The following is a 26135-nucleotide window of genomic DNA, read 5'->3' on the forward strand; positions in this document are numbered from 1 at the left end:
ACAATGTCTGACCATGATTCTTTTCCTAAGCCTAACTGGTGGGAGCGCTACTTTATAAGATATCATACGAACCATTGTATGAGAATACACTGCATGCATATCTGTAATATTACAAGAGTCCATAGTGTCACATTGCTTTGTGCAAGGGATCACAGGCCACAAAGGTTGCGAACCACTGGTTTGACCTTCATTAATATGTTGTATTTTATAAGCAGATCATATTTTTAATGCACAATTTTGATATGGGAAGTAACAAAGAACGTTAGCTGTAAAATAAATGTAGGGAAGAGTAAACGTCCCTCTGAACTGTCGCAGAGTAAAGTACCTAAGAACTTAAGTAAATATACTTCAGTTTGACTTTCCACCACTGAGGATACTGCCACACACAGTGAGGTAAGAGATGGTCTTTCACTTGTTGTCAAAACGTCCTTGTCAATCTCCAGAACCAAGTACTTGAGTGAGTACCGAGCTCCAATCCTCTCAGCCATCTGCCAAGACGTTACATCCACTGTTCAGTCCATCTCCGTCATTCAAACCAGTGCTGGGACAGGCTGACATGTCATCTGAATTACACATTATCTACACTAAAAATCTTGTAGGTGCACAAATGGTGCTGGTTTGTAAGCTGAGGTTTGACTGTCAAAAATGCAACGTCACAGCCATTGTGTTCTTTTTTATGATAAAGGGATAAATTACACTGAATTTCAGTTTCCATTCCTGAGCCTGCTCTGTGCTTACTGCCATCAAGGCCGCAATTAGACTTCAAGATGATGCCCATCAACACCCTGCAGAGCGCCTCATCGATCCACCGCCGGAAATTTACATTGTTGAATGTTAATGAAAGTCACACTCAGAGGGCACAGGCATAAATTCTTTTTGAATAGAACAAATGGTCCCTTTTTTTTTAAAGTTACTGGCTCAAAATATTTAAACTCGAGGAATCTGGCTCATGTTACTTGCCATGGTGTCTCCAGGCTTGGTAACTAAACCACCTAACCAGAGTTTGTTGTGCCAAAGAAAGTCTTGAGTTCCTACACATTTTCACCTTTTTCACATCATGTCCCATGAAAAATAAAGGCATTATGAAAATAAAAAACATTCATGTTAAGCCAAATTGCTCATTCACAAAGTTATTAATATGATTTACTATGTTAGACTTATGACATGGTAAGAAAAGTACAAATTTGACTCACTGTCTCATTATTTTAATACAATATCTCATACATTTAATGTAATTTATAATATTAATTTATAGGACAAAGATTAGGTACAAAACAAACAAACAAACAAAAACCTAAACACTTACTTAAACACTTAAATAAACCTAAAAGAAAAATTGGTAGTGCAAAAAAAAACTATTTTTTAAAAGGCTATCAATGAAGACAGAACAACAATCAAGTACCATTAAGGAAATAGGACGTTAATTGTCTATTAATATTCAAGATATGGGTCTGTTGTGTATTTTTTTTTTTTTTTTTTTATGCAGAGGCCTAACATGTGCGCATGAACCTTTCATCATACTTTCTGTAAAGCCTGTAGTCAGTGAGACGGAAAAACAACATTCTTCCTCTCTTTCCTCCTGCAAAGTGACAAATCAAGTCACAAATAAGCAGTTTCAGTTGACTTGAACAAAGCTCAACACCCAGTGTTTAAGTGACTCAGGGGGTTTGTGATGCTCAGCCCTGTATGTGTACATGGCAATTAATCACCCAACAGTCTTACATCATTAGGATACAGATTGCATAACTCCCACCAGCTGGACATGTATGGACACACACACACACACACACACACACACACACACACTTACACAACACTGCAAATTGCAAGATAGGCTGCACACTGATGTCGAACTTTAGGATGACTGATTGATTCATTCATTCTTCAGGAACATCTTCACAAGGGTGTTGATAAATAATTAGACTGCACAAAGGAATATTGGAGATATAATTTGACTGAATGAAACCTTGAATTAACTTAAATCTAAAGGTCTAGTGCAGTGATACTCAACTTATGACCCACAGGCCGAATATGGCCCGCCATAAGGTGCTGAGTGGCTCGCCAACCATTTTCTAATACACAGTGAAAATTAATCGATTTCACATTTTTTTCGTACTTTGAAAGTAAATAAGGTGTCAGACTGCATAAAAAAGCATTAAAATTCCCAGACCTTCCTAGAGAGGTCCAGGCTATGCCCTGGAAGTCTTCAAATCCTAGAAATGCCCCTGCATACACCTGACCTGTGAGGGGCTGCTGCAACTGCATTGCCTCTTGACAACAATGAGTAAGGACAGCTATTGCCGAGAGGTTAAAAACAGGCATTCAGTTTATTATACTGATAAATACAATTTTTTTTGTTTATCAACTGGCCCCTGGCCTCCTGTTATTTTGCAGAACTGGCCCCTGGGCAAAGCCAGTTGACGATTCCTGGTCCAGTGTGTAGGATTTAGTGGCATCTAGTGGTCACATAGCAGAACTGAAATGTCTCATGTCTGCCAAGTGTGTGGGAGAACTAAATGCAAAGAACGTGAATGGTCCTATACACAGCCAGTGATCGATTTGTCCATTCTGGGATAATGTAAAAACAACATGGCGGACTCCGTGGAGGAGGAGCTCCGTATGTAGATATAAATGTGTCATTCTCAGGTGATGAAAACACAGTGATTCTTAGTTTCAGGTGATTGTAAACAAATGAAAACAAATCTATGAATATGATATACCATTTCTGCCAGTAGATGCTCCTAAATCCCACACACTGGACCTTTAATATCTTCAAGGAGATCTCCAATAATTTTTACATATCAAAGTCTTGAGGAGGACTTACCCTGCATTCATGTGGTATCGGAGAAATCGGAAAAATGAGTTCCCAACTGAGAAAATTCACATGAATGCCCCATCGATCTGGAACGACAACTTGGAAAGTTGGCAACAATTTTGGTACACAAGTTGACATATATGCAGAAACATGGTGGACAAAAGTAAATGTTCAGTTGATAGTAATAAACTTTTTATCCATTAACACACTGCGTACAATTTGTAATATGCTACTGGGTTGTAACCATTAGTTGCTGTGCACATAGAGTGGCCTAGATTAGTAGGAAAAGTAATTTAATGAAGCTCAGTGTATGTTTAATCAGGGCTTTAATCAGTCCCTATTTGACTATGGATTCATTACCCTCCTTAAATCATACCATCTTGATAGAGTCTAATCGCCAAAGACCTTCACATATTTCATTCTTATAGGCACATGCAAATAAATACTCTTTTTTACTATTAAAACCAGTCTCTTGTGATTGAACTAGCATTAGTCAGTGAAAGCAATATCTTGGTAGTGTTAGCGGATGCACTGGTGCACCAACAAGTGCCAACTTGGGCTATAGAACCATCTGAGGAGCAGGTGCAGGCAGCATCCTGCATATATACAGTAAATGGATGGAGTATGTGAACACATAGGCTCCATAAATGTGTTTATATGCATAACAACCTCCTTATTCGTTGTCTGGACTGTGTAGGTTGGTCATAAATGTTCTTAGGATTGTGAGAAAGGTAGGCGTAATGAGCTCTGGTTTCAGCCTACATCTGTTCAATCACTGCTTTAATCTGTTTTACTCATTTCATGGCTGTTAAAGCACTCGTGTGTGTTACTGTTTTCAGATTTTCACATTATTCCATTGTGGTTTTTTTCAACGTACATCCAAACTACATCATAAAATACAACACTATAGATGTATAGCAGGCTTGTCAGGCTAACAATGACAGAGAAGCTTCATTTTAAGGCCGTTTTGAATGTGATGCTCATCAGTTTGACCATAAAAATGCCCTCATGAGGACACAGGAATGTGCTACAAAGGCAAAATGAGGAGGAAAAAGCCTTTCTCTGTTTTGCTCATGGCGATGTAAGTCTGACTCTGCAGCACTTCAGTCCTGTACAGTCATGTGTCATAGGTTGTCAAAAGCAGCAGAGGCATAAATCCTCTCCCCTGCTGTCAGTGTTCAAGTAGAAAGCTCAAACAGAGAAAGACAGCCCATTCTGCTGCTCTCTACCCACACACACACACGCAGAAAACACACAGCAAACCACAAATCACTGTCATGGATTTGTAATCTAATAGCTATAAGAAAACCCTTCATGTCACTTTGATGTCTCAGTATCAGTGGAATACATTACAAGGTGCTTCACTGTGTTTTTTATAGGCCTTCAAACATTTTTTACACAACACAGGTACGAGCAGAGAGCTGTCAGTGCTGCGCTCTATTTGTCCTCCTGGTTTTTTGAACATTTTTGTGTCTGGTGGGTGGTGAAAACCTGTCTCCAACTGATTTTTCTTTTTTTTTCCATTATAAAGGCTGTCTAAGTGGGCAGTCAGCGGGGAGAAGCTCTCAGGTCCCGGTGACTCACCTGACAGCCTCCGTGGATCACTCTCTTCGTCAAAGCCCACTCACAGCCGTCTAAAGTGGCCTTGTTTCCACCGCCTTTCTCATATGAATATACAGATTATGAAATTTGAGAGCACTTCATCTCTGTGCTGGAGACGCAGCTTTCAGCAGACAGCATGGCTTTGGGTTATTTTCTCCTTCAGGATAAGGACAAAGTGCATCCAGCAAGAAATAATCCAGCATCACTGAGATTTGCGTCAGGATTTAAGACGACATAACTGAGGCTAAAATGACAGTGGTGATTACGGTGTTGTCTTAAAATAGTTATTGTCCCACTTAAAGGAATACTTCACCCACAACATGACCATTTGTAAATCAATTAGTCATACTCATACATCAGAGAAAACCATGGAAACAGCTTACATATTAATTTAATAATTGATTGGGGACCACCTTTAACAACAGCAAAACTATCAAAACAGCCTTTTACAAATCTCATACAACCTGTGTAGTATAGACCAAGTCTCATTTATCCAGTCTTATGCTCAGTACTTCCTAAACACATGCACTTTTTACTAAAAAAAAACCTTAGTGCTGGAGTCAGGCTTTGACGAGAACGTAGATAAGTTTTACTTTAAGTTTAGTTTTAAATCCAAACATGCACATGTTTGGGAAGTACTAAGCATACGACTAGATCAAAAGAGCCATTTTTGGCCCAAAAAGCTCTAAAATAGCTGCAAAACATATTTGAGCTTTATAATGAATGTGACAGTAAGTCTGAATTTGCCAATTAACATTACAAATTTGTCTAAATGAGCCTTTATTGATATGTTGTACCACAAGCTGGCTCCTCTGCAGTAGGCTGTTTATGATTGTTTGGTACTAAAGTTTTGCAGGGATGGCAGTAAAAGCAACCAAATATGTCAATGTTAAATCTTCATTTCTCAAAGAATTTTTTGACCTGGAATCCATAGCTAGGTTAGCCAGGGAGATCCAAGACAAGCCACTGCTACTGAGGTTCAGCTAAATTTAATGTAAAAGGCAATAGGCTTTCTGTGAATAGGCTTTACCTCTACCACAATGGAGAATGTAAGAATCCCTCAAGGTCTACGACAATGAAAAATGAAAATTAAAATGTTAAAAAAGTAGCCATCATTAATGTACATAGAATTTTTTGCCAGAGCCAAAGGGAACCACTGGAGAGGGCCAGAAGAGCCGCCCCCCCTACCCTGGACTAGATGAAAGAAACTTTATACACTGCACAGGTTGTGTGGGAGTTTGTAAAGGGATACTTTGATATAGTTTTGCTGTTGTTAAATGCGTTCTGTTGACCACAGCACAGTTTTTGCACACACACAAAATTGTCTTTGATATATATTTTTTTCTAATTGGTGCTTAGTAATGTAACATTAGTTCTCCATGTTCATCTCTTGCAACTTGCGTGGATGTTGTCAGAATGGTTCAAAGAAAGTGGATCATCTGGGAAATTAAGTGCAGACTAGCTGGGAATGAACAGCATTAACTTTAATTAATTCAGGATATGAACTGATTTGTGGAACACATTTTAATAACATAGCTTTTCAAGTATTCAAGTGTCAAGTAATTTCAAGTCAAAGGGCTCAAGTCCAAATTAAGCCATGAGACACTGGCGTTTACAAAGAGTCTACAGATAAAACCAAGTTAAATTTAAGACTTTTTAAGACCGTTTTAATACCACCTTATGACATTTAAGACCAAACCTGCAATGGAAATACACCTTATATATACAGTATGTGTGTGTATGACACACATGTGTAAGTACTCTTTCCAAGGAAACACTGATGTCAGTTCAAAATGAACAGTCAGGAAAATGACAACAGTTGGGTGAGTTTCAGTTTAATGTGTTTACTATAAAAGAAAACAAAATCTCTTTTCATGGTAATGTGATCTAAAATATTTAAGACCTGTCGAAAATGAATTTAAGACATTTTAAGACATTTTAAGGACTGTACACACCCTGGTTTAACTCCAAACCAAGCTGCAAGTCTTTTTTGATTTTGAGTCTACTACAGTCATCGAATTTGTAAATTTTGTCTGACCTGATTTCAATTCATGTGACTCAAGTCCACGCCTCTGAATAAAACTATTGTGTAATATAATAATATTCAAGTTAAGTGCCCTTTTCCTGTAGAACCTGTACTTTTACTTTTGATACTTAAAATACATTTGGATTGTACTTTTACTTAAATTACTTAGAGTACTCTCACATTGCTGCACTGGTACTGTTACTTCCTCCATCACTGTTTGAAAGGTGCTGTCTCCCTCAGGTTGTCACATTTTAATGATTAAAGGCCGAAAGACGCAAAGTAAGTATTTGTGTAACAGAAATAATTTTTCTTTCGTATCCCATTGATCACCACTTAACTCCTCAGATTTAACTGCCATGTTGGGAACAGCTGATACTCCCCATATAAACTGTTTAGTAGTTGGCATCACCTACTGACAGAAAGAGGAATGATACATAAATGACTTACCCATAAAAGTCCTTTAGTGTTCATTTTTTTACATTTTAATGAAGTGCTAAGCAAACATGAAGTCATAAATTACAGCATGTACCACTGGCAAAGTTACATAACACACATGGATCCTTAATACGATGCAAAAACAAAAGACACCTGCTGAATAGATGATAAAAGTACACAATAAAAAATATGCAAACATTATACTTTCGGTAAATGCATCAGCAAAAACTGAGAAAATAACACAACGAAATGGCGCCGACCAACAAATGGTAGCTGTCTCTGGAGTTTGACTCGTACAGGATTAACTCCTGCGCTGGCAGCGTAATGACAACGACACACAGACAGGACGTCAGTTTTTAGATCATGTACAGCTGATGATACAGTTTATGCCCTAAAAAGCTTATTTCACACCAGAGCTGTGATTTTTTTCCCCACAACTCCGCTTGTTTCCACATTCTTGCTCGTGTCCGTATACCACTACTGTATAGACAGATACGCACGTACAGCATATATACACTCTCAAACACACACATTCTTCATTCCGAGGGATCGCGAGGCACTACGTTTGTCTCCAGCAGTCCAGTCTTCCCAGCAGTCTGAGGTCTCTCTGGTTCAGTGTACCTGCATGACACCGTGTTAAGTCTAGGTGTAGTAGATGATCTCTGGTATCTGCCCGTCCTCCACAGATGTACCATTGTTATTTCCTGGTGAGCTAAAAAAGAAAAATGTAGTCTTGGTCCCCGTTGCTGATTCTTGGGTCACTTTCTTCAACCCTTTGGTGCCATAATGGGAGTCTGGGCCCTGAGATGTACAATAAAAACAGACTTTAGATCAATCCTAATCTGGGTTTGAACAGATAACTTATGCACATTAGGACACAGTTTAATACACAGCAAGTTGAGACTGACCTTTAAGGTGGCACATGCAGTGTAGCTGACATTGGGTAGGATTTCCACAGGCTCTTTGAACATCACTCTGAATGTGTTCGCTGTGCCGTCACAGTTGAAACCTGTGTCGTTCTGCCCCAGTGTAATGCGTTTGTCACTCTCTAAAATCTGCAGAACAGTTCAATGCCTTTAGTGAATGAACAACAAGGTGCAAACAAATAAACAACTTTAAGCTGTTAAAACACAGCTGGCAGGGTGCTGTGTGCTAATGTACTTTTATGGTTGGTATCTGAAAGTATTGCCTGCACCAGAAATAATTTATTACCCACTATATACTGCACTGTGCTCAAACGTCAAAGGTAGAGAACATGAGAGGTCATTCCTTCGTTCACTCACTCGTGAATTTCCTGACAGGAAATTAGGGGAGACGAGAAGGATGATGTGCAACAAAGGTCATACCTGAAGCATGGGGATGTTGTTGTGATTTCATGCTCAGTGTCTTGAAACTCTAGATCACCAGGGTGGCCCATAAATCAACAAACTGTAATCTTCACACCAATAAAGTACTGTGACATTTTAGGCTTTAAGAGTTTTTTCTGTAAACTGATGGTTGATATTTAAATCACTGAACAAATCTGAGGTGTTTACAGTGACACAGTGCTGCAGGAATGAGTCCTAAAACCCAAATATGAGTCAGGATTATAGCACCTCCGGTTCCCTTGTCTCAAGGTCAATGGATTTTAGGTTAGATATCTGAAAAAAGCAAGCTTGAATTTTCAATTCAAGAATTTTGAAGCTATTAAATATCTTAAAAAGGCGGTGGCTCAATGAGGCAACAGAACATCATAATGCCCAACACGGCTTTGCTACCTCATTGTCGTGGCGATGTTGAAGTCATGTGAGCGTGGTGTAGTTTGTTTACAGCCAACCGAGATTGCATTTATGCTTCAAAAATCCTAACAGTGGTGTTTATTTATTAGGACTATCTTTCTGAACAAAACATGAAAGTATCATAAACTTAGTTTGTCACAGAGCTTATTTTCTGCAATACTCAAAATCTAAGCGTAAAACACTGCTGGCATTTTGTCAAGGGAACCAGGGCTATGTTAACTTTAGGGCTGGCATACAGATAAACCTCATCCCTAGAGTAGGCACCTGGACGCTCCCTTTCTATTAAGTCCCGACTCCGCATGGACGTAGATACAGCATTGGAGGCAGGGCCCTGTTAGATCCTATAAAAGTTGGTTAGTGGCACTTGAAGTCAAAAAGGTACAACTTCTCGGGTGTAAAATGAATAATAATAACCCTCTGCGATCATGAATTTGGGATACTGAAACAACACTGAAATGTTATTGGACTAAATGGATCAAATTCCAATAGTTAAATCAGAGGCTGATGCTCAAAAAATGTATCAACTGAATAACGGACATCTCTTTCACATTGTAAGCCTATGGGAAAACGTCTTTCTGGGCCCCATGGCATCATGTGACAGACCTCAAAGTTGTAAATCCACAGTTTGGCCACTATGACAAATTGGCTTCAAAGTCAAGCACTGTTTTTGAGGGCTTGCTTGTGCCGACCTCACCTGTACATCGATCAATACTAGTTGAGAAGAAAAACGCGAAAATCCACTCAAAAGGGAGCCACACACCTCTATTGGGTCATGAGTGATGATTGAGAGGGATTACTTTTGTATGAGTCTATACATTGTTTTAGAAATACCCTGCGTAGCTGCGTAGCTTTGTTGATTTTGCTATTACATTGTACTTTTGAGACAGTTGCCTTTTTTGTTAAATGAAAAAAAAAATGAAAAAAGGAGTAGAAATACACATTTATATTCTCACTCTCCATCACAAACACACTGACTTATGCCTTAATGCTAAAAGTTACCTGTATGTTGACCTGATAGTCAGTGGGTCCATGTATTGAACCATACAGGCCAAAACCCACTATGGATATTCTTCTGTTAACATTGAATCTACAGAAGAAGACAGACACACAGAGACAATTAGACAAAAACTGTAACTGTACTTGAGTTCAGATTAACCACTGACCACAGATACTCGTCATCTCACCTGATTCTGTCGCTGGTACCACTGTACCCCCATCGACTCTCAACCTGCTGGAATCTATTAATACTGCACTCCTCCCCCCTGAGGCAGCAGCGGGGCCTGTCGATGTAGTCGACCCGTGGTTTGGGGTTTACTGTAAAGTGTAAAAACAGATTTACCACCTCCCGATCGAACAATATTCCAGACTGGGCAGGCCCTGTTGCACAAGAAAGAATATCAAGCTGGTTTCTGTGGTTTGAATTGTATGGACACATCAGGAACATGACGAATATGTTTGGCTCACATGGTCAGTACAGTGTTGAGAGAGAGAGAGAAAAAAAAAAGTACCATTACAGTAAGAGAAACGAGCTCTATTTGTGTGGTGCACTTACCTGCAGCAAACTCTTCAACAGTCATGAGCGGGAAGCGGATGAGCGGGAGGGCTTTCCCCAGAACCTTCTGTTTGTTCTCCGAGGTCGGGGGAAGCTGTTGTCTGTAACACTCGGCCTCCGCCCAGCGTACCACTGCCCCAAACAGGCGGTTCTCCCTGATGCTGAGTGTGTCTCTTTGTAGCACTGCACATAAAGTATCTACACATACAAACACACAGAATAATTGTCATTTCACATCCAAACAGCTAAAGAAAAGGAAATATTTGGTCAAGGAGTCTCACATACCGAGGTCAATATCTGTAAAGCCCTCAGCGTTTATTGCGTCCGCAGTGCTTTTGTCTATGGTGTCTAAGCAGAGACTGGCAAGCTGAGGCTCATCGAATAACCTTGCCTGTAACGAAAGCACAAAAGAAACCACATTAGTATCTATTAGATGATACCAGAGGTGGGACCAAGTCATTGTTTTGCAAGTCACAAGTACATCTCAAGTCTCAAGTAAAGACAGTGAATATATAACATAACATATTCATTACGAATACAGTCCATCTGATGCTTGTTTTGTTTCTGTTTTTCACCATTTCATCACTACTACAAATGCAACTGCAGCCAGTATCTCATTAACACTATCCTCATTCATATTTTAAGAAGCTACAAATTATATTCAGCCACAAAATAAACCTGAAAAGCTGGAAAACAGAACAGAAGTACAGAGAGTTGTTGCATAGAGATGATACACCGTCTCATCTAGTTGCATTGGTGTGAACCGGCAGGATTTTATTGCAGGTAGTTGCCTGTTTCAACTCCCCTTGTCGTGACTCTTTGGTCTGAACTGGGCTAAAAGTCATTACATTAGAGACTCAGTCTGATTGGAGTCCACACCTCTGGTCTGTATTTGTCATTTCATGCATCAAAATATTTTTAAAAAGCTGTAAAAGGAAAAAAATCATCATCTTAATTTACTAAACATTATGTAAGATCAAACAAACACATGTTGGAGGAAATAATATGGTCATTAAGTCATAATTAAGTCTCATAAATTCATGACTAATAAATCCTTTTTGGCAAATACATTGCTTAAACAAACTTCATAAAATTCTGATGAAATTTAAATGAATAACCAAGCATCGAACCTGGTAATTAAGACCACACTGTCTCATTTCTCTGGGTTGCTTTAGGTGGTTTTCAGATGACAGTTCTTTATGTTGCTGTGTTGTTAAAGGGGAAAAAACAGGGAGTGGTTTCTGATGAGAAAGCAGCTGAGCATGCAGCCTGAAGCATCAGGACAGAATGCTGAACCCAAACAAATGGCAGCATAAACCAAAAATAGAAACACTAATGTCATAAAAACACAACCATCAATGGCTGGGAGACGGTCTGATGAAGGTACAGAGAAAGAAAAATGGCTCCACTGTACGGGCTGCTGTCAGTCTCCAGCAGATGAAACAAAAAGGGCAAAACTATTATTACATTATTTCCTATATTGCTCCAGGAAACACTCTTAAAAAACAGCCCAAGCTGTTATTGAAACCCTGTATCGCTGCTCTGCTGTCAAATCCTCTTATTTTGGTGCCTTTTGCCTTTAAAGGGTGAGTTTACCTGAAATACTGTGAACGTATTTTCTCACTTCCTCCTGGTGGTGTCTGGCCAAACATTTTCTGCTGCCATCCCAGTAACACTGAGGTTAATTGGCATTTTATTAGTGCTGCTCAAAACATCAAAATATTTCATGTGGAAAACTGAACAGCAATTTGTGTTTACAGAAATAATGTCGCAGTTGGTCTGGATAATCACCAGAAATCAATGTTAACGGTTTTTATAGGGACTACTTCTTTGATAGAAAGTAGATCCAGTGACCTCTGCATATGAAAACTGTAAAAGTATCTGAATGTGTCTGTATATCTAATATCTCTGGGGCTCAAGAGATAATTTTGAATTTAGTAATTTGGATAAAGTCTTTGAACAGAAACTACCGCACACTGCTCTTGCTTAGATTCACCACTTAATACACCAACATTTTGGTGTTCAACACCTGGTTTTGGCCCTCCTGGACCTTCGTCTAGAGCGATTAACCAAGTGTTGAACACAAGTTAACATCCAAGAGGACCGAAATATTAGTGTCACTAAAACTCGAGTGATATTTTCCAATGCCCCAGCATCTGAGACAGTTGGATGTGCGAATACCTTTCTTTAAACTAATTTGGATGACGTGAAATTTAAGGTGTCAAACCAGAGGTTAATGCCAGACAGTTCAAGTATCATGTATGTACTACAGTCTTATTTTAGTTTTGTATTTTTCATCAGTTTCTATTTTTATTTTGTGTATATTTTTCATTTTTAATTCAGTTTAGTTTCAGTTTTTTATCCAGAGTGAGTTTGCTCGTTTCAGTTTTGTTTTTATTGTTTAAATTTTTTTTAATTTTATTAGTTTCAGAATTAGGTTTAGTTCTTTAATTACAATACCTGGGGTGTTTGTCAGAGGCACAGTTACGTAGACATACTAGTCTCAATATACATATGCACAAATGCCTCCTGATGATTGTGTTGACAAAATTTGACCAAACCGACGATTAAAACTTAAGAAATATCTTGTATATTCTTTATCACATTTTAGTTAGTTTTGAAAGTGAACAACATTGTTTCATTTTTAGTTTTGTTGGGGCATTGGTGGTTTAGTGGGTAGAGCAGGTGCCCCATGTACAAGGCTGTTGCCACAGCGGCCCAGGTTCGAATCCAGCCTGTGGCCCTTTGCTGCATGTCATCCCCCCCTCTCTCTCCCCCTTTCATGCTTACCTGTCCTGTCCATTAAAAGGCAAAATGCCCCCAAAAATATCTTTAAAGTTTTAGTTTTGTTGTCAAGTCTAGTTTTTATTTTAACTTCAGCTACCTAAAATGTTTTTTCACACCTAGTTTTAGTTTTTAATTAACTGTAATAACCCTGATGTGCTATAAAGCAGACGTGACAGTAACCTGAGTGAGAAGCATGAACGCGTTGTCGGCTCTGAGGTGCTTGGTGAGGAACTCCACACAGTGACTCTCCAGAGCAGGGACCGCGTACTTCTTGGCCGTGTACAGGGTCGTCATCACAGTCTCCGGTCCAATGTGGACCTCGTCAGAATATAGGAACCTGCACAGAGGAAACAAAACACATGTACGGTTATGTCAGGTATTCAGGCTGTTATCTGCAGCATGATCACAGCTAAAGCAGAAATTCATTTACACAGTGGAGATGATGCCGTTAAAAAAGTCGGTGTTCCTTAAAAAGCCTCAGTAGTTCTTTCTGCTGAATCTGTCTGTCGCACTGAGAATTGAAAACTGTCGGACAGATTTATAGTCTTGTTTACTTATTCTCTTATCAGACAGACACATCATCATTTCGCCAATTTGAGATACAGCTGCTTGTCTTCAGAAAATTTGACACTTCCTTTCTCTTATTAAACCTGTACACTACATGTCAAAGTGTCCTTTAGCACTCATCAGTCCCTGCTTGTGAGTGTGCATGTGAACATGTGAATGTTTATCTTGCACGGTAGCTTTGACCACAGGTGAGTAAGTGTTGCTTTTGTTGTAAAGCACTTTGAGTGGTCGCTAAGTGTTACAGTAATGCACTCAAAAACATTTCTGAGGATACCTAGGTCTAAAAAGCATGTGGGAAAAATATTCTGAAGGTACAGTGTACTAGGGCTGCACATTAGTCACACACATGGACTTGAAAAACACCAAAATATAAAATACTGTTGGTGATACATTTGTCAGACATTAACATAACTTCTTATGTTACATTGCAAACACAGAGCTTTGTCTCCTGTCTCGTTCTCTACAAATAAAATCAGCAACACAAAAAACAGGTTAAGTTTCTTTTAGTATGAACTTGACACAAACTGCAGCCCTTAAAATGAACATCATTGAGCAGTAAAACATGAAACTGACTTCATCTTCAGTCTCATCTAAATCACACGGCACCTGCCTGTTCCTGAAACTGCTGCTACTGTATCTGAACATTCCTGTGCACACAGAGATCTTTGATTTTTGGCTCAACTCTGTTTCACATACAGCTCCACACACAATGGTTTTCACCCGACAATATGTTTGTTATTTAACAGACCATCCTTCCATGTGCAACAGGAACAATGTGTACTGAGCACTGGGTTCCTGCAGCTGAAGGCAAGTTAGATTTAAGACTTTCTTTGACTTTTTAACGCTACTTGGACTGAAATTGAAGACACATTTCACAATAATCGAGATTAAAGGGAAAAAAAGAGATAAGGGACAATTTTGCCCAAATGTTGTAACATGTAACATGACTAGTCTTGTGGCGGAGATGAGGGTAGTACAGAAATGGGAAAAAGTTGCATTTGTTAGTGAGGTGGTTTTTTTTTTGGCAATTTTGCATTTCTCACTCTGCCTGTGGGATTCCACTGTATCTAGTGTGAAAAACTTTCATCATAAATTACAAAGAGCTTGGTGTGCACTGACGGTAGTGGTTTTAGCAATGCTGCAAAATCTCAGTATTCATAAAATTTACACTTCCCCAGGGTGAAGTGGCAGCTGGGTAGCAGATCGTGGATCCTCTGCTCTGCAAATTCCAGACACAAACATATACGAGTGTTGTTGGTCCTGTTATGCTGACGTGATGTTAATGTGAGAGGTAGTCAGTAAATTATGAAAAAAAAAAAGACTTGATTATTTTAAGATTTTAAAATACAGTGTAAAACTAAAAATAACAATACTACGACTTCCTATATCCTACCATTCATAAGATTTTTTGAAAGATTGATTTAAGACATTTTCATACCATCTGAAGCCATATGTTTAGATTAATAAATTCAATGCCCTTTAAAGATCCACAGAAAACATGAAGTATGAAAAATATTACACTGTTTTGACAAATTAAAAATGAATCAGTAATACATAATGAAGATTACACCTCACTAATCCAGGGGTGTCCGTGCAAAATGTCCCAATTAAAAATCTCACTAGCCCATATTCAGGCACAAAAGACAAATCAACTAATGATGACATTCATTATAGATGTATCCGCTTATTCTTTCTTGATTAAATTATTGATTTTTGGTCTATAAATTGTCAGAAGATAGTGACAAATGCCCAAGGTGACATTTTTTATGTTAGACATAGTCACCATTGCATGAAATAAGTAGCAGAATCAGAGCCTATGAGCCATTTTAGCTTCGGAAAAAAAGACTAACAGTTATTGATTATCAGAATAACTGCAAATTACTTGGTTGTTGATCAGCTACTAATGCATTAATCGACTAATTAATTCAGCTCTGCACTGTACTATACTTAGTACTGCTTTTAAATCTAATGATCTGAAGGCTATACTATCAAATCTATCCACAGTTACTGTCAGGGTGTATCCATTTTGTTGTGCCCAGTGTACAGTGCAATAACTAAATTATACTCTCCTTCAAATGTAGCTGAAGCTGGATGTTGCAGATAAACCACTAAGTGGGGCGTAATGTATCCGGTTCCTAGGATCCTATGGTCCCCAACTTAATATATTCTAAATATGGCACATTAATTAGACCGTATAAAGGGTTTTATGTTCTCAGCAGTGTATGTTTCCCTGGGTCAAAGTGTTGAAATCACCCATCACCTATCTCTTGAAACGTGTGCCTTTAATTTTGCTGGTAAACCAGTTTTATCTTGATATTTCCAGACTGCAAGGGCGGATTTCTACCATTCAAACTGCAGCTGAAGCTTCCATCTCGTACAATATTAATGTAACATTATATCACGAACATGGGACACTGGGAGCACTGGGATGTACCATGGTGACCACCTGTCCTACCTGAGCAGGGCGAGGAAGGCTGCTGGCTCCACATCAGGCAGCTCTATCTCAGCCGAGGTCGTGGCCATCCCTCCGTTAAACATGGCATCAAACACGGCACTGCCAGCGGCCAGGACGAATTTGTGGGCCGGTATCCTCTGGGCCTGTCTGCCCTTCCCCACGATGAACCTGACGTCGCTGAGCAGCTCGTTGTTGAAGAGGAAGGCGAAGCGCTCCTTCAGGGAGCTCTTTGTCGCCTGCCAGTTGTACATGGGCTCCCGGTGAAGGCCGAGCACAGGCGGGGAGGCGGACCGGGCAGGACCGGAGGAAGCTGGCACGTTAGAGAGCACGGCTGCGGCGGATCCAGACTGAACCGACTGAACCGAGTTGGATGCTGTCTCCTGACCGTCATGGTTTGACGCTAAGCTGCCGCCGCCGCTGCTCCCGGTCGCCATAACGGCACGCCTCTATTTCTTTATTCTACGATGCGCCGTTAACGACACACGGAAGTAACGTTACACCGACCGCAGCGTCTGTGTCGGTGTTTATTTACGTGGTATCCATCGCGGCGGACGCCATGTTCTTTGATGTTTAGCTAGCTAGCTAGCTTTACCTGCTAGCTGCGTCTCTCCAGAAATGACGCAGGCACACACTTCCTTCAAAACACGTTTTTTTTTTTAAATTAAACTTTATTGCTGAGGTCAAGAGCAACAAAAATACAGTAACAAGAAAAAAAGAGAAAAATATACATACGAAATAACAACTCAAATCTATAATAAAAAGTTATGTTGACTAAATAATAATAATTATACACCATATATATGTATAATATATATAATATACAGCTATTACAAATACAGTATAACATGTTTCGACTGTCTTATTTAAGGAAGGTGATATAATGTCTCATTTACTTCAAATATAAATTAGCACTTTAAATGTAAAATGGTTAATTAACATTTAATTTTGCTTTGATAAAATAAATAAACCAAAGTGACAAGAAATAGGCCAAAAAGGGCAATATATACGCAATAAAGACTCAATACAAAAAAAGAAGAAGAAAGAAATAATAATAATCTGGTCATAAAAATGTGATGTACATTACAAATACAGTATAAAATGTTTTAACTTTCTTATTTAAGGAAGATGAGAGAGTAACAATGCGATGGCCCATTTACTTCAATGTGCAGCAAAGCAAAGTTTGATATTATTAGTAAATTAACATTTCATTTTGCTATAAAATAAGACAAACAAAGTGACAAGAAAGAGAGCAGAAAAGACACTATATACGTGATTAAGACTCAAAACAAAGGACAAATGAATTAATAAATTAATAAATAAATATCTAGATAAAGATATGATGTACATGTTAAATACAGTATAAAATATTTTAACTTTCTTATTTAAGGGGGCTGGAACAGTAGCAATATAATGGCCCATTTATGTCAGTGTGCACCAAAGCAAAGTTTGTTTTTATTTGTAAATTAAGATTTGATTTTGCAATAAAATAAGACAAACAAACAAAAGTGACAAGAGAGAGAGCAGACAGGCACTAAATATGCAATTAGGACTTAAAACAAAGGATGAATAAATAGATAACAAAATAATCTAACTATCAAGATAAAGATGTGATGTACATTACAAATACAGTACAGCCTATACATTTTTTTGACTTTATTATTTAGGGAGGGTAAGATAGTGGCAATATAATGTCCTGTTTCCTTCAAATGTGAGATGAAGAAATGTTTGTTTTGTTAATATTTTAACATTTGTGGATGGACGATTTTGCCATAATAAAAATTTGATATATGGACGAGGAAGAATGAGGATAAGCAGTCGTATATTTTCATGATTACATAGAAAGAAAGGAAAAGTTTTATATAATCTAGGCTATATACACTATTTTTTAAACTAACTTTTAAAGTTGTTGTTATCTAATAATAATAATAATACATAGCATAAATAAACAAACATGTCAACAATAATATATAGGCTTTGCATCTGTATGAACTGTGTGGAAAATAATAAAAGTAGTGCCCTTTCAAATTTCAACAGATTCTAATCAGTTTTGGTGACTACAATATAAACTACATTTTTATTCAATAATTTATTGAATTTATTTATCTCTAAATCAGATAATGAACATATAATATACATCAATGATATATGTAAAAGTACACACATGCAATAAACACGTTTTACATTTATATTTATAATTAAAATCATTTGCTTGTTGTTTAAATTAAGTATCCTGCTCCCTGCTTGAAGTTCTTCAATCGGCCGCCAGATGTCAGAGTTTTCACTTTCACTGAAGAACATAAACAAACCTTCAGAGTCTATTTACAGATGATAATGATGAAAAATAAACCAATTATAGTCATTCTAACACTATAATGCAAGCTCGTCTATCACATACAGCTGCGATAAGACGCTCCGTCACAGCCGGTCAAGTGTGTGTGTGTGTGTGTGTGTGTGTGAAGGTAGGAGGCAGAGAGGTAGAGGAAGAGAGACAGAGGCAAGAGTGTGGAAGCGAGAAAGACAGTGCAAGACAGAGCATGCCTGCTGCAGCTGAATGAGTTTGTTCCTTACCTTGTTTACATTGTTGAACACATCGTGACTTTCCCCTCCTTCCTTCAGACATGGCTCGCAGACTCAAAAGGAGAGAGTTCAGTGGCTGATTGGTTTTACATTTCCAATTCTCCTACAAGACAAATCGCTCAAACCTGGTCCGCAATGAGCGCGTCTGCAGGGACGGGAGTGTTCGTGCTCTCCCTGATGTCCATCCCCATCTGCTATTTATTTAATTCCCTCATTCACAGCAACAGGTGAGTGACAATAAGCCTTTTATTTTATTACCTACAATGCTCTGCTATGAAAAAACAGCACCAGTGGAGCAGTTTTTACTTTCTAAGATTACTTGTCAGATTTTTAAAAATACGTATGAATTGTTTTTTACATTGCATTTAGTGCTGAAGCCTTCCTATTCGCTGGGTGTTCAACAGTCATCATCCTGGCCATTTCAGTGAGTTGTATGCTCAAGAAGAAGGCTCCAGCAGATCCTATTTTCTATGGTACGAATACATAAATGCACGTTCCTTGTAAAGACCAAAGCATTTTTTAATTTTTGTAGTCGTAAATGAGAAATATTGATTTAAAATTAAATCATTGGCCATACATCTTAATGTCCTGTCTGACTTTTAATCAAAATAAAGGGAGTTATGTGTTATTTTGTGCAGTTTTACTCAGATAAAACTAAAGTATGCATGTTTCCCAGCAGTCTATGCAGTGTTTGCATTCCTCAGTGTGGTGAATCTGATCATCGGGCTGGAGCAGGACAACATCATTGATGGATTTGTGACGTTTTACCTCAGAGAGGCAAGTGTTGGGTTGCGAGTCCTGGTTGTGAGTTGTCCTGCATTGCACACATTTGTGCTGATAAATCTACCCTGTGTTTCAGGCAGATCCACATATCAATACAGCACATGGGCACATGATCTCCTATTGGGATGGCTGTGTGCATTACCTCATGTATTTGCTCATGATTGCTGCAATCACATGGGGGTAAGATATAATATATCCGCCTCTATCTATCTATCTGTCTATCTATCTATGTGTTCATCTGACTTTGACAATGGCTGTGTTTCATGCCTTGCACAGGGACAGTTACCGAGCCATTGGACTCTACTGGGTGGGATCTTTTCTCATGCGTGCCATAGTCTACATTCTTGGGAATGCTGTGGGTGAGTACACTAAAAATAATGGGTTGCTTTTAGCTGTCTAGTGTAGGGTAGCCTGTGTAACCCCCTGTACATACCTCCTCTGAGAAAACTACAGTGTAGTCTAGAACAGTGGTTCCCAACTGGTCCAGATTTCTCCTTAGTCATTGCTTCAAGGTCCACACAGTTGAATACATTCAGTATCATACTTGCGTTTGGCCATGTCATCGGGCTAGTTTGTCAGTTGTGAGTCATTTGTGGTCCATTTGGCATGGACCCATGACCCACTTTTGGATCACGACCCACCAGTTGGGAACCACTGGTCTTTGTGTGTTTTGCTTTGTGGCTCCCCACAGTGAGATATTATGTTGTTTTGTCTTTTCCCAGGGAAATATGGGACCCAAGTGACCCCTCTCTTCCTCCTCCACATGTTATATATCGCAGTGTCTGTGTGGGCCTGTTTCCGCGTCTTCAGCCAGCCCTCCACACGGGACGCTCAGTTGACCGTAAGGCAGTGATTATAATGACTAGCTGGTATGTGGAGCTAGAACGTATGTGATAGTTCGCAGTTTTAAATATCATGTTGTTGCTTTTTCTCAGGACATCCAGAGGGATGGAAGAAAAGGTATACTCCAAAGACCTCAAGACTTACTTTTCGTCATCTACCTCATCCCTGCTTTTGCTTTCTGTGTCTTCAGAGGCCTGGTAAGAAAACTAAAGATGATCAATTGCCCAGTGCATGGTAGCAGAGAAAACATTTCATATATAGAGTGCGTCTGTATATTTTTTTTTAGGTTGTTCTGGACTATTCCGGCAAATGGTATCAGGGCTACACGCAACATTATGAGCCTTACCTGAAAGACCCTTCAGCCTATCCTAAAGTACAGGTAACGCAGCGAAGCTATAAACACCAAACTTTCACACACTGACACATCATTACTCAAATCTCTGAAGCAGTACATTTTATCCGTGTTCGTCAGATGCTGGTGAGCATGCTGTACTCCGGACCATACTACATCATCACTCTCTACGGGCTGATGGTGCCAGGATGTGAGTGGATGCCAGACCTGACTCTTGTACACTCGGGGGCACTGGCACAGGTACATCCTGCAGGTTATTCCTCGCTTTAATGTCAGTGCTTGGTATTTTTAACCCTCACTCAACCAACCTCTGGAAACTGAATCCGAATCAGAAAAAGACATTGCTGAGTAGGGTTTCTCTTACAAAGAATTTGCCTCGGTGTTTGCGTACAATAACTATAGAATAACATAATAAAAGGAAGTAAAGATAAAGAAAAAGACTTTAACAGTCAAGAAAAACTACAAAATGATACCAAACAAATGCAATAACATAACAAATATTATGTACAATATAGCTGTGGGGGTCCCGGGCCCTGCAGCCTACATCCTTGTGCCAGAGGGGAGTGGTTCAACCAGTTGTGTCTCGGATGGGAGGGGTCGATCACAACCTTTCCTGCGTGCCTCAGAGTCCTGGGAATGTTCAGGTTCTGGAGGGACGGCAGATTGCAGACAATCACCTTCACAGCAGCGTGAATTATACACTGCAGTCTGCCCTTGTCCTTGGCAGTGATAAAAGCATACCAGATGGTGATGGAGGAGGTGAGGATGGACTCAGTAATGGCAGTGCAGAAGTGCTCCATCATTATCTTTGGCAGGTTGAACTTCTTCAGCTGCCACGTGAACCCATCTTGAGCATGGCAAACTTCATGGGAGAGGACCCGCTCCTTATGTAGATATAAATGACTCATTCCAAGGTAAAGAACCTGGACCTGTAAATCTCCTCTGAAAACATTATTTCTTAAGCAAACCTGTGTATATTTATATATTTGTACTTTTATTCACTCTTGCCATCTTATGTTTTTATCTACATTATTGTAGTAAAAGAAGAAATCCTAAAACCTATTTTTAAGACAAAAATATCCTCCTGCGACTCTGTGTCCTCACATGTGGACATCACATTTTGGGTTAACTTGACCTTATACTTAATTCTACTTCACTTAGACCTGTTGTCCTTGTTCGTGGACACTATTTATCCCATCTAGTGGTAGTAAGAGCACAATACACTAATCCACGTAAAACAAGATGGCAGCCATCTCTGTCAAGTCAGTCTGCAGCCGATCCCAGCACAAAAGTGGACAAGGTCCAAAACCTGATCACATTTTATGGTTGAAACTTGTTTATTTATGATTTATAATGTTTGTAGTTTGATATGGCAACACATATGACCAATTTAAGCAACAGTAATAAGCTAAGACACTGTTAATTAGGAAGTACTTGTTTGAGGACATGACTTTAGTGTTGTCCTGTTGGAGGATATTGGGACTTAATTATCATTGGCAATGTTTAGTTTTTTATACTCATTGGGTCCTACTGATCCCAAATAGCTCGGAGAAATTGGAAATGCATATCAAACAAAACTTCGGGTCTCAGAAAGATATCTAAAGCATTTATTTGTCATGTACCAGTGAATTAATTTTTCTAAAGGTGTCAATTTTAGCAGAATTACTGAACATTTAGGAAACCAAACCTGTAGATGATGTCTTTAATTTAACAACATATTTCCAAGCTACACTGAAGGTAATACTGAGCCATCAATCTCTAACCCTTTTTATAGACCAACTCAGATGTAATGATAGCCAAAATATCAACATATTGTAGTGTTTGTAATCATAGGGAAGAGTTCTGGGCAAGATCTTTTCCCACATGACATATCTACCTGGAACGATGATGTCATGTGGGAATCAATGCAAGACCGAGAGTGGGCATCTGGCCAAGTCAAGGCTGTTCCCAAACGTACTCCTCTAGCATATTGTGTACTGAGTTCTGTTTAGGTTATTCTTCAGTGCAGTCAAACACAAGTGGCTTGGCATGAACAGATATGGTCTGAGTCAGCGTCATATACGCTCTCTGTTTACATCTAAAGATGGAAACTGTGAAGAGCGGTGGGAGCAACTAGTGTGCCAATCAGAGCCTAACAATACAAAGCAGCTATTGTGTTTGAGCTGCAGGCTGGCACGTCACTCATCGGCGGGATAAGGGCAGACGCTGACTTCAGACCAAGAGGAATGGCGGTAATGGAGGTATTCACTTAAATGTCAGCTGTTCAACTCAGCTATTAATAGGAGAGCTGATGCTCCGCTGGCTGTGGTTGCTATGAGACATGCCATGTGTCTTTTTTCTCAGTTTCTTTCTTTATGAAAAGGTAACTGGTGAGAGTCTGTTATACTGAAAAATACTAAAGTAGGAGTGACAGTACCAGAATTTATCCAGGTTTAACCGGTCATTAGTCCATTAAAGGAACAATCCACCATAAAACAATTGTCCCCTGAGCTTATGTCGGAGTGTCAAACTCATTTTTAGATCACATACAGCCTAATTTGATCTCAAGTGGGCCGGACCTGTAAAACCATTGCATGATAACCTATAAATAGGTTTAAATAACAACCTCTTCAACTTTTCCCCTTTTTTAGTATAAAAAGCACATTCTGAAAATGTTCATTCGTTTACAAAACAAATGATGAATAGCCTGCGATATCCTGAGAAAAATATGTGCAAATTAAACAGTATGTCTCATTTTTTCCACATTTAGTCAGTCTATTACTCACTGTCATTTCATGCACATTTTTTTTCATAGTTTTCTACTCCAAGTGAAGTGGAAGCTGTTGAAGAAGCAAGTTAAGTCATCCGCTGCCCCACAGACCATTTACAATTCTAAAGTTTTATCAGAGCCTCAGCAGCAGGGTTCTACCCTTATAGGTTTAAGATAGAAGTCTGATACAAATTCTTTTGTATTGAAGCTGCTGGTTGACAATATTATACACAATGTTCAATATATTTAAATATGGCCACAGTAAGTATTCATTGTTATTTCAGAGAGCTGTATTCTGGTCAGGGTGGAAAAGCCTCTGAGGCAGTGTTTTACATGAAGTATCTACTCGCTGTTTAAATTGCTCTTGAAACCTTTTCACATGTGAATCAATATTAGGTGTGCAAAGTCATCTAGTGGGCCAGATTGGAACCTTTGGCGGGTCAGTTCTGGCCCCTGTTCTGGCTCATGTTTGACACCCCTGGCTAATGTTGTGTTTTTACTTGTGTTTTCTTTTAATTATTCCTTTGTATGAACTGTAAAATGCAAACAATGTAATGTAATGTAAAGATATGTCAAAGATTGCTTCAAAGCACTTTGATAGGATACCTTTATCAGCAAGCATCAAGGATTTGGTGTCAGAAAATTTCAAAAATCAGAAGTGATCCATAGGGGTAGATTGTGAAACATGATAGAGAATAATAAGAAAGTAGAAATAAGAAGTATGAATATAAAGGTTGATAAAAGTATGTAAAAAGATGTGCATTGTGCTACACTGTTTAACACTAGTATGTTAAATATGTAAAAAAAATATAAAAATATGTGTGATATACTAAGTATGTAAGTACAAAGTAATATAGAAATCTGGACATTATGCTCCAATGTACAACAGAAGAATATATTTCTTTTTTAAATGATAGAGAGTGAATTAAGCTACTGAAAAGAATATTGCACATTTGAATAATTGCACCAGTTATTTCCCTCTAGATTCACACTTTTGCACTGACACTCAGCACAATAACCAAAGCAATCAGCTTTAACTGTAGAAAAGACAAAGGAAGCAAACTCTAAACAAGATCTAATTGGACTAGAATGCAATGTAATACATTTTAAATAGCCTACAGGAAAATGATAAATCTGGGAAAATAAGTAAATCTTTCACTAAAGAGGACTCAAATAGAAAAATACACATCAAAACAAAATCAGTCTTTGAATTAAAGGTCAAACTTTATCTTAGTTTGTATTTTTTCTCTCATATAAAAATGGTAATTTCCTCATAAAATCCCAGCCAGATTTTATTTGAAAACTAAATCACTTTTGCTTTTGTATAATAAAAGAGGAGTTTGATGTCTGTTTTTGGATATCAGTGAGACATCATCATCATGCAGCTGTTACATAAAAAGTTAACTGCGGCCTTTTACTCATCACTGTCATTTTCCTGTTCCTCCCTCTCTGCTTCACTTCACAGGCACAGTTCACTCATATTGGCGCATCTCTTCACACACGGACGCCATTCTCCTACAGAGTCCCTGCAGATGGCCAGTCTGTCTTCTTGCTTTTCAATATCCTGTATGCTCTGGTGCCTCAGGCTCTGTGCTACCGCTGCTGCACCAAACCTGCCTTCTTCCTCAGACCAACAGCAGATAAGAAGACTGAATAAAGGAATGTGACAGCCAAGAATGTCAAGGATGCCTAAGTAAAAGGCTGAAGTACTTGCAAAGTACTGCTCTGTGTTTGCAGTTATTAGCAGTTGCTATTTTTGGAGAGGGAGATACCACCTTTGACCTTAACGAAGGCTAAGTGGACATATTGGAAAGATGACAAAAATACTTCAATGTCAAACAGAGTTTGTGCCATCTAGCATTTATGTTTTGCTGCTTATTTTGAAAATGTGAACATACGATACATTTGAATGGAAGTGTGTTTGTTTGTTTGAAGCAACAGGAAGGCCCTTACACAGTACACACAATAATGGTTTAAAACGTGTGTTTGGGATTCAAACTACTTGACAATATTTACTGCTCGTATATGTACAGTACAGGCCAAAAGTTTGGACACACCTTCTCATTCAATGCGTTTTCTTTATTTTCATGACTATTTACATTGTAGATTCTCACTGAAGGCATCAAAACTATGAATGAACACATGTGGAGTTATGTACTTAACAAAAAAAGGTGAAATAACTGAAAACATGTTTTATATTCTAGTTTCTTCAAAATAGCCACCCTTTGCTCTGATTACTGCTTTGCACACTCTTGGCATTCTCTCGATGAGCTTCAAGAGGTAGTCACCTGAAATGGTTTCCACTTCACAGGTGTGCCTTATCAGGGTTAATTAGTGGAATTTCTTGCTTTATCAATGGGGTTGGGACCATCAGTTGTGTTGTGCAGAAGTCAGGTTAATACACAGCCGACAGCCCTATTGGACAACTGTTAAAATTCATATTATGGCAAGAACCAATCAGCTAACTAAAGAAAAACGAGTGGCCATCATTACTTTAAGAAATGAAGGTCAGTCAGTCCGGAAAATTGCAAAAACTTTAAATGTGTCCCCCAAGTGGAGTCGCAAAAACCATCAAGCGCTACAACGAAACTGGCACACATGAGGACCGACCCAGGAAAGGAAGACCAAGAGTCACCTCTGCTTCTGAGGATAAGTTCATCCGAGTCACCAGCCTCAGAAATGGCAAGTTAACAGCAGCTCAGATCAGAGACCAGATGAATGCCACACAGAGTTCTAGCAGCAGACCCATCTCTAGAACAACTGTTAAGAGGAGACTGCGCCAATCAGGCCTTCATGGTCAAATAGCTGCTAGGA

General features: G+C 38.9%; 2 protein-coding genes across 6 annotated transcripts; one reads left to right on the plus strand and one right to left on the minus strand.

Annotated features, from left to right (window-relative positions):
* Positions 1 to 6902: 6902 nt before the first annotated feature.
* On the minus strand, positions 6903 to 16632 carry LOC117258552 (BTB/POZ domain-containing protein 1-like). 2 transcript variants are annotated; one of them, XM_033629564.2, is made up of 8 exons: positions 16018 to 16632; positions 13176 to 13332; positions 10494 to 10599; positions 10209 to 10406; positions 9841 to 10033; positions 9656 to 9743; positions 7787 to 7933; positions 6903 to 7679 (listed from the first exon to the last, which is right to left on the minus strand). In XM_033629564.2, the coding sequence occupies exons 1-8, from the start codon at positions 16449 to 16451 to the stop codon at positions 7521 to 7523; spliced, it is 1482 nt and encodes a 493-aa protein (XP_033485455.1). In that variant the 5' UTR covers positions 16452 to 16632; the 3' UTR covers positions 6903 to 7520. The 2 variants fall into 2 exon arrangements, with proteins under 2 accessions (XP_033485455.1, XP_033485463.1); XM_033629572.2 differs by having other exon boundaries at positions 9841 to 9970; positions 16018 to 16613.
* A 141-nt stretch (positions 16633 to 16773) lies between these two features.
* On the plus strand, positions 16774 to 25465 carry LOC117251356 (transmembrane 6 superfamily member 1-like). 4 transcript variants are annotated; one of them, XM_078174461.1, is made up of 10 exons: positions 16774 to 18821; positions 18964 to 19067; positions 19271 to 19375; positions 19458 to 19557; positions 19654 to 19736; positions 20157 to 20218; positions 20313 to 20417; positions 20507 to 20599; positions 20693 to 20812; positions 24787 to 25465. In XM_078174461.1, exons 1-10 carry the CDS (start codon positions 18730 to 18732, stop codon positions 24976 to 24978), a joined length of 1056 nt encoding a protein of 351 aa, XP_078030587.1. In that variant the 5' UTR covers positions 16774 to 18729; the 3' UTR covers positions 24979 to 25465. The 4 variants fall into 4 exon arrangements, with proteins under 4 accessions (XP_078030587.1, XP_078030579.1, XP_078030585.1 ...); XM_078174453.1 differs by having other exon boundaries at positions 20100 to 20218; positions 24787 to 25459; XM_078174459.1 differs by having other exon boundaries at positions 19274 to 19375; positions 20100 to 20218; positions 24787 to 25458.
* Positions 25466 to 26135: the final 670 nt, after the last annotated feature.

Source organism: Epinephelus lanceolatus, chromosome 2 (genome assembly GCF_041903045.1).
Source record: "Epinephelus lanceolatus isolate andai-2023 chromosome 2, ASM4190304v1, whole genome shotgun sequence".
Taxonomy (NCBI): Eukaryota; Metazoa; Chordata; class Actinopteri; order Perciformes; family Serranidae; genus Epinephelus; species Epinephelus lanceolatus.